At 42.4% G+C, this 9,288-nt stretch overlaps 1 protein-coding gene across 1 annotated transcript; it reads left to right on the top strand.

Moving 5' to 3' along the window:
• The first annotated feature begins 3,849 nt into the window (after nucleotides 1–3,849).
• On the top strand, nucleotides 3,850–4,722 carry LOC116408373 (vomeronasal type-2 receptor 26-like). Its single transcript, XM_031895147.1, has one exon. It carries the CDS (start codon nucleotides 3,850–3,852, stop codon nucleotides 4,720–4,722), a length of 873 nt encoding a protein of 290 aa, XP_031751007.1.
• The last annotated feature ends 4,566 nt before the right edge of the window (nucleotides 4,723–9,288 follow it).

Below are 9,288 nucleotides of genomic sequence, written 5' to 3'. Positions count from 1 at the left end.
TACCAAACAATGGATAGGTGTATCCCAGTGTCTCATGGTACCCACTCTCCTAATGCGTTTCGCACCATGTGGTGCTTCATCAGAGGAGGAGTTAAGATCACTATCATTATCACCTTCTGGGAGGGAGAAGGCAAAAAGGTCTGGCAAGGATCTATAATCTTTTAAGGAGACCTAAAGGTTTGACAAAAATTCCTGCAATGGGAAAAATGTCTAAATAAAAAATTTTCTATGAAAGATTGGCAACAAGCATAACCAGGACACAGAGTTATACGAAATGCATAACACACCAGGAGAATTTTTACAAAATGTTATACAATTGGTACCTAACCCCCTTAACATTGTCACAGATTTATCCAGGAACCGTTAATACTTGTTGGAGATGTCACAAAGGAATAGGAGATATGTTACACATACGGTGCTCCTATCATCCAATCCTTCTGGACTTCCGCATTTTCTCTGATATCAAATTATATTTCACGAGATTTTGTTTTATCTCCAGAACTGGTGTTATTAAACATTTATGACAATATTTCCTCTGGAAATAGTAATTTTTTAATTATCAAATAAAGTCAGACTTTTAATTGCCAGGAATTGGAAAAAACAAAGAGGTCCCAAACATTTCCCAGCTTATGAGAGAAGTTAGCAGCAATATAGAATATGAAATGGAAATCCCAAGAAATATTTCAGAAAAAAGATTCATACAGGAAGCTCAAAAAAATATGGAATATCGAACATTTCTGGTCTTGATAATTTATAGTTATTTTTCTTGTGTCTGGGGTTTTTTTTTTGTTTAGTTGTTAAGTTATGGTGTTTTTCTTTTCTCTCTGGAGATACTGATAAAGTAAACAGTGTAATTATTATGGTTTACATGTATTGTAAAAACTAATAAAAACTAAGATAGAAAAAAAAACCCAAACAGGCAGGTTCAAGCCAGTTAGGGTAGTGCTTACCATAGGCAGGATGACAAGTACTTATGTAGAACTAAGACACGGCAAGGATACAATGCAATATATATATATATTTATATATATAAACTTCCAAGTAAATGCCGGCACTCACGTATAGATAAGTTGCTGTTTCCTGGGTGCAGGTCCAAATAATGTTGAAGGTGCTTGAGAGAGGGTCAGCACTCACAGGACTTATACAAACAAATTATATTGGCTCCATGGAAGGCACTCACGGCACATAGATTTATATCGAAATTCTTTATTGATTTTCCAAATCAACGCGTTTTGACCCACTGGGGATCGTCATCCTGATGACGATCCCCTGTGGGTCGAAATGCATTGATTTGGAAAATCAATAAAGAATTTCTATATAAATCTATGTGCTGTGAGTGCCTTCCATGGAGCCAATGTAAATATTTGATGTGCACCCAGCTTTTGACTTCTACGTATGGTGAGTGCCGATAAACTGGACTGGGCATATATATATATTGGCATATATATTGCTGGGGGGTCTCAAAGAATGAGCTGCAAATTATAATTAATCCAGCGCAGTTGGGTGCAACTGGCAGAACTTGGGACACAAACTGGAATAGTGGATTCAAAAGAGGGAAAGCCAGTACCATTAATTTGTCTGCAAAGTATAAAGGCAATGAGCAGAGGGGGAGAAGTATTGGCACCTGGAGCACTAACTGAAATAATCTGAAAGCTTTCTGTGATTATCATTGGAGTTGGCCAATAGGGGTATCATCTTTACACCACTTTTGTTTCATATCAGGGGTTTTACCCTATACATTTCTGACTGGCTAACATCTAATGGCAGTTGGGCTGTGGCTATGGGATGCATCCATTCTATTTACAGTAACACATTATAGGCCATTGCATTGTATTATATAGTATTGTACATGATGATTACCTTACAGAGCATGTCAATTCTCCCAGATTTCTGTGTTTTTTAATGATTTTTCTAGATTCCAAGATCTCAATGTTCACACAACTGTCTCCCCGGATTCAGGAAGGCACCAAAGCCCGGAGCCCAGTCCTGCTGTTATCTCTGTGTTCCGTGTTCTGAGGGAGAGATCTCCAATACAACTGGTACAAATGCATGGTTTTCTGGAAAAGTATCAAGTATTATAGATGAAAAGTTTTAGAAATGATTACAACACGGAACATGGAGAGAGTGGAAGGAATAGTGAGCGAGCTGTTAGATCCCCATCATTCTTTACTCCTTTCTTGTTTCCTATTTTCAAAAATACAAAAATTAGCAAAATGGCTAAAAATTTGCACCCTTTGCATGACTTTTTTGACATGAACACAACTTTTTTACACAACTGTGATTTATTTGATGCAACCAAAACTTTTTTTGATGTGACTGTGACTAGTGAAGAGGGATCCGTCCCATTTTGCTTCGCCAAAAAATTCACAAAACTATGGAAAAATGTGTGTATGTGCCTATCTGTAATGGAGGGCAATACCAGAAACCCCATGTTATAGAGTATATGTCAGTTTTGTCCATACCAATTCAATTTCCTACAAATTCCGTAGTATGGGATGGGCGGGGGTCCAGGGGAGAAGAGGAGGGTAGGTCTTTGGGGTGGTGGTAGAAGGTGACTTTATTTTACTTTTTTGTTATATAAGTTAAGGAGGACACAATTCTAATTCATAGGGGCACATTTACTAATCCACGAATCTGAATCCCGAAAGGGAAAAAATCTTATTGGAAACGAAAATGTTGCGACTTTTTTGTCGCTGTCGCCTTTTTTTCGTATTTGTCGCGACTTTTTCATCGCTGTCACGACTTTATCGTATTTTACGCAACGTTTTTGGCACCGAAGAAATTTTTTCGTATTGAGAGATAGTAAACGGCGGAAAAACCAATCCGATTTTTTCCGTGACGGCGACGACAAAGTCACAGAAAATATACGAAAAAGTTGCGATGTTGATGAAAAAATCGCAGGACATACCAAAAAGTCGTGACGGCAACAAAAAAGTCGCAAAAATACCGATCATTGTGAAAAAACGCATTCGGACGCCTTCGGACCGTTCGTGGATTAGTAAATCTGCCCCTTAGTGTGGTTAGTGTGAAAAGCTGATTACTGAATTCAAAAGCCAGTGTATAAATAATTGCTACTTATTTTCTTGTCAATTGTTATTCTATTTCTTTGTAATTTCTTAAAAATTAAGAATAAATAAGTTTTAAAAAATGTACCTACTAGGCTCAGCTCTTCAGCTTGCTCTTGTACTGGTTTGATCCCAAGACTTGGTGCATTATGGCTGCCTAAGGGGATTCCAATCACTCATTACTCCTCACACTGATCACATACCAGAATTGCACATATGGCTTATAGACACACAATATAAAGTACCCACCACCTTACCAAGATCTTGACAGCAAATAAAATGAATCTACTGTGGATAGGAAGAAGAGGCAAATTCCCTTGGCACAATGGATCCTAAGCATGTGCCTCTTCTGCCCATTCCTTCCCCTAGTTCCAACCCGTTTTTTGCACTATTTTCATGGGAATCCACATAAATGCATCATGCACACCCCTATTTGCACAATGAAGAGCACCTGTATCTGTAAGGCAAACTCATAGCCCTGTACTTATTGCTTGAACCCCAACAACACTGGGTGCTGTACCTTGCATGACATTTTTTAAACTGGCAGAAAGAGCACAACACAGTTTGCATGGCACTTTGAGTAGGGACATAGTGCTCTAAAGGGCACAGTTTGGTACAACTTTAGCTCTTGCACATACCTGTAAACCAATTAGCCCTTTAGTATAATTGAGTGTTTTAGGGTCAAGTACAGCTTGCTTCTCTTTTGCTATATATATTATATAAGATTTCAACATGATTTTTTTCCACATTTACAGACAGTGAGAGCTGTATCCAATGCCCCAACATGGAATGGCCCAATGAGCAGCAGAACCAGTGTATTCCCAAAATGGAAGAATTTCTTTCCTACACTAATGATGTGATTTCTGTGTCTTTATCATCCATCTCAGTTCTGTTTTTCCTTATAACCCTGCTGGTACTGGGGCTTTTCATCTCACACTGGGACACCCCCATAGTGAGAGCCAACAACCGGAGCCTGAGCTTCCTCCTCCTTGTCTCCATCAAGCTGAGCTTCCTCAGTGTGTTTCTGTTCCTCGGTCGCCCTGTGGATATAACCTGCATGCTGCGCATCATCACTTTTGGAATCACCTTCTCCATAGCTGTCTCTTCTCTCCTGGCCAAGACTATCATGGTTTGTGTTGCTTTCAAAGCCACCAAGCCAGGGAGCTCATGGAGAAAATGGCTGGGAGTCAAACTGTCCAATTCTGTAGTCTTGTTCTGCTCATCCATTCAAATAATCATCTGCATGACTTGGTTGGCCATTTCTCCTCCCTTTCAGGAACTGGACATTCACACTTCCCCTGGAACCATCATCATTCAGTGCAATGAGGGCTCAGCTATTGGCTTTTACTCAGTTATTGGGTATATGGGGCTTCTGGCAGCTGTTAGTTTTGTTTTAGCATTTTTAGCTCGGAGCTTACCGGACAGTTTTAATGAGGCCAAGTACATCACTTTCAGCATGCTGCTCTTCTGCAGTGTTTGGATCACAATGATCCCGGCCTATCTGAGCACCAAAGGCAAAAACACTGTGTGTGTGGAGATATTTGCCATACTCACCTCAAGCGCCGGCCTTTTAGCCTGTATATTTCTGCCCAAATGTTACACAATACTACTCAGGCCAGATGTGAATATGAAAAGTAATTTGCTTAGAAACAACTAAAAGTAATGTTTGAAACACCAGTAACAGTTGTGCTTTATACTATAATATATAAACATCACTATTAGACAAATGTTCACTTATATACTGTATTTATTGATGCCACTTGCCAAAGAAACAAGCGTTGACAGATACATTTGTTGTTATATCTTTAAAATATCTATAAGTGTATATGGAAATAAGCATTTCAGATTGAAATCATTTTTAGTATAAATTGACTGATAAATAACATTTTTAGTTTTAAAATCAGGGTGATACAAATACAAATGAAAGGGGTTCTTAAATGGGTTGCAAACACAACTGTAATTCTGTCCCACTACTACATAACATTTGGGAAAATATCGTTCTACTGTAGATGTAAGAAAATTCACCAATAAGAATTCTACTGACCAAAAGCTTCAATAGAAATGTAGACATCAGTAATGAGAATGGTAATTAAGGCATCTTTTTATTATCTTACATATAGAGAATTTTATATCTAGGAATCAGACATGGGGATAAAGGGACAGACTTGTTCCTGGGATTCTCATTGGAGGATTCTTTTGCATTTCAATGCTGCCAATGCGGCCACTGGGGAGCCTGAAAAGTTTTATTGTGCAATATTGCTTTAAGAATACAGCCCTGATGTTTCTGGACTACAGCTCCCAGCATGCCTCACCCTTCATTATATGTTACATTATTCTGGGATTCGTAGTCCGGCAACAGCTGAGTAACGTTTGGTTGAGCCGCGCTGTGCCCTTTGAGAGCCTTTTCTAGATCCAAATATAAACTAATTAGAAAAACAGATGAGCAAATAGATCTGGTGATTGAACCATTTTGCCTGAACAGTTAGATTCATAACATAAAAAGTTACTTTTACAAAATATAAAACATCCTTATGTCTACAAAATAGGGGGGGGGGTAAATGTGTAAAAAGAAAGGTCAGGATGCGGGGAGCCACTATAATAAAGATTTTGAGTCCCAGTGGTATTGGTTGAGTAGTAGTTGCCTTCATCCTTCTGCATGGACATTATCTTTAAAGTGGGCAAAATTAATACAGGTATAGGATACCTTATCCGGAAACCCATTATCCAGAAAGCTCCGCATTACGGAAAACCTGTCTCCCATAGACTCCATTTTAATCAAATAATTCAGAATTTTAAAACTGATTTCCTTTTTCTCTGTAATAATAAAACAGAACCTGTACTTGATCCCAACTAAGATATAATTACCCCTTATTGGGGCAGAACAGCCCTATTGGGTTTATTTAATGGTTAAATGATTTTCTTTTCTCTGTAATAATAAAACAGTACCTGTACTTGATCCCAACTAAGATATAATTACCCCTTATTGGGGGCAGAACAGCCCTATTGGGTTTATTTAATGGTTAAATGATTCCCTTTTCTCTGTAATAATAAAACAGTACCTGTACTTGATCCCAACTAAGATATAATTACCCCTTATTGGGGGCAGAACAGCCCTATTGGGTTTATTTAATGGTTAAATGATTCCCTTTTCTCTGTAATAATAAAACAGTACCTGTACTTGATCCCAACTAAGATATAAATAATCCTTATTGGATGTAAAACAATCCTATTGGGTTTAATTAATGTTTTATTGATTTTTTAGTAGACTTAAGGTATGAAGATCAAAATTAAAGAAAGACCCCTTATCTGGAATACCCTTGGTCCCGAGCATTCTGGATAGCATTTGTCTGCAGAGCCAACTGACATAGATCTACTGATCAAGGCTCTCTCTCCCCAGACAGAACCCCTTCCTATAGAATGTAACATTCTTTATAGCAAGTTTTCAATACTTTCCTAACTACAGGGTCACCTGACACGCTTTTCGCTCGGCAAACTTGATCTTTATAAAAGGCAAATCCCTTGGGGTTAGTTGAGTGAGGTGCACATTAAAACAAAAGGCGGCAACCCTAGCCCAAACAGGCCTGAGCCCAGGAGTATAGGGAGATATTATGTCACACCTACTAATAACAGTTCTGCTCTCCGGATCATTGCCTGCTGCAACCTGCACCTCTCCTGTTGCACCAAATGGGAACCCAGGGATATACAGATACTTCCCATTGCTAATAGTGGCTACTGACTATATAAGATCAGCCAGTAAGTACAGATAAAAGAAATAATAACAAGTGTGCTGCTCACCATTATGGATAAGTTGGGTCCATCTGAACTTGGTACAATATGTATTTTTCTGTTCATAATAAAGAAGGCTGTTTGGCTATATAATATCCATTATGACTTCTACTGTAATTATTTCTTTATTTTTCATGACCAGGGAAAATAACTCTAAATGAATAGTTTCAGAAAAAGCCAATGATCCCCCCGGTGGCTGTGCCTATATTCATTCTACTGAGCAAATCCTCTCTCTGGTCTCTATAAAATGAGGGTTGGATGAGCCGGGCCCATTACTCTGTTCTACACACACAGCCCAACCCTGGGGCCCCTGTGTCTCTCTGTGCCACTGACTGTTACTGGGGCAAATCCTCTCTCTGCTCTCTATAAAATGAGGGTTGGATGAGCCGGGCCCCTTACTCTGTTCTACACACACAGCCCAACCCTGGGGCCCCTGTGTCTCTCTGTGCCACTGACTGTTACTGGGGCAAATCCTCTCTCTGCTCTCTATAAAATGAGGGTTGGATGAGCCGGGCCCCTTACTCTGTTCTACACACACAGCCCAACCCTGGGGCCCCTGTGTCTCTCTGTGCCACTGACTGTTACTGGGGCAAATCCTCTCTCTGCTCTCTATAAAATGAGGGTTGGATGAGCCGGGCCCCTTACTCTGTTCTACACACACAGCCCAACCCTGGGGCCCCTGTGACTCTCTGTGCTACTGACTGTTACTGGGGCAAATCCTCTCTCTGCTCTCTATAAAATGAGGGTTGGATGAGCCGGGCCCCTTACTCTGTTCTACACACACAGCCCAACCCTGGGGCCCCTGTGTCTCTCTGTGCCACTGACTGTTACTGGGGGCAAATCCTCTCTCTGCTCTCTATAAAATGAGGGTTGGATGAGCCGGGCCCCTTACTCTGTTCTACACACACAGCCCAACCCTGGGGCCCCTGTGTCTCTCTGTGCCACTGACTGTTACTGGGGCAAATCCTCTCTCTGCTCTCTATAAAATGAGGGTTGGATGAGCCGGGCCCCTTACTCTGTTCTACACACACAGCCCAACCCTGGGGCCCCTGTGACTCTCTGTGCTACTGACTGTTACTGGGGCAAATCCTCTCTCTGCTCTCTATAAAATGAGGGTTGGATGAGCCGGGCCCCTTACTCTGTTCTACACACACAGCCCAACCCTGGGGCCCCTGTGTCTCTCTGTGCCACTGACTGTTACTGGGGCAAATCCTCTCTCTGCTCTCTATAAAATGAGGGTTGGATGAGCCGGGCCCCTTACTCTGTTCTACACACACAGCCCAACCCTGGGGCCCCTGTGTCTCTCTGTGCCACTGACTGTTACTGGGGCAAATCCTCTCTCTGCTCTCTATAAAATGAGGGTTGGATGAGCCGGGCCCCTTACTCTGTTCTACACACACAGCCCAACCCTGGGGCCCCTGTGTCTCTCTGTGCCACTGACTGTTACTGGGGCAAATCCTCTCTCTGCTCTCTATAAAATGAGGGTTGGATGAGCCGGGCCCCTTACTCTGTTCTACACACACAGCCCAACCCTGGGGCCCCTGTGTCTCTCTGTGCCACTGACTGTTACTGGGGCAAATCCTCTCTCTGCTCTCTATAAAATGAGGGTTGGATGAGCCGGGCCCCTTACTCTGTTCTACACACACAGCCCAACCCTGGGGCCCCTGTGTCTCTCTGTGCCACTGACTGTTACTGGGGCAAATCCTCTCTCTGCTCTCTATAAAATGAGGGTTGGATGAGCCGGGCCCCTTACTCTGTTCTACACACACAGCCCAACCCTGGGGCCCCTGTGTCTCTCTGTGCCACTGACTGTTACTGGGGCAAATCCTCTCTCTGCTCTCTATAAAATGAGGGTTGGATGAGCCGGGCCCCTTACTCTGTTCTACACACACAGCCCAACCCTGGGGCCCCTGTGTCTCTCTGTGCCACTGACTGTTACTGGGGCAAATCCTCTCTCTGCTCTCTATAAAATGAGGGTTGGATGAGCCGGGCCCCTTACTCTGTTCTACACACACAGCCCAACCCTGAGGCCCCTGTGTCTCTCTGTGCCACTGACTGTTACTGGGGCAAATCCTCTCTCTGCTCTCTATAAAATGAGGGTTGGATGAGCCGGGCCCCTTACTCTGTTCTACACACACAGCCCAACCCTGGGGCCCCTGTGTCTCTCTGTGCTACTGACTGTTACTGGGGCAAATCCTCTCTCTGCTCTCTATAAAATGAGGGTTGGATGAGCCGGGCCCCTTACTCTGTTCTACACACACAGCCCAACCCTGGGGCCCCTGTGTCTCTCTGTGCCACTGACTGTTACTGGGGCAAATCCTCTCTCTGCTCTCTATAAAATGAGGGTTGGATGAGCCGGGCCCCTTACTCTGTTCTACACACACAGCCCAACCCTGGGGCCCCTGTGTCTCTCTGTGCTACTGACTGTTACTGGGGC

Source organism: Xenopus tropicalis, chromosome 1 (assembly GCF_000004195.4).
Source record: "Xenopus tropicalis strain Nigerian chromosome 1, UCB_Xtro_10.0, whole genome shotgun sequence".
Taxonomy (NCBI): domain Eukaryota; kingdom Metazoa; phylum Chordata; class Amphibia; order Anura; family Pipidae; genus Xenopus; species Xenopus tropicalis.
The sequence above is the reverse complement of the archived record's forward strand: the minus strand, read 5'-3'. Positions and strand labels throughout refer to the sequence as shown.

Bases quoted from the DNA above. Each gene is read 5' to 3' on its own strand.
- LOC116408373 (XM_031895147.1), top strand. From the start codon at position 3,850: ATGGAATGGCCCAATGAGCAGCAGAACCAGTGTATTCCCAAAATGGAA.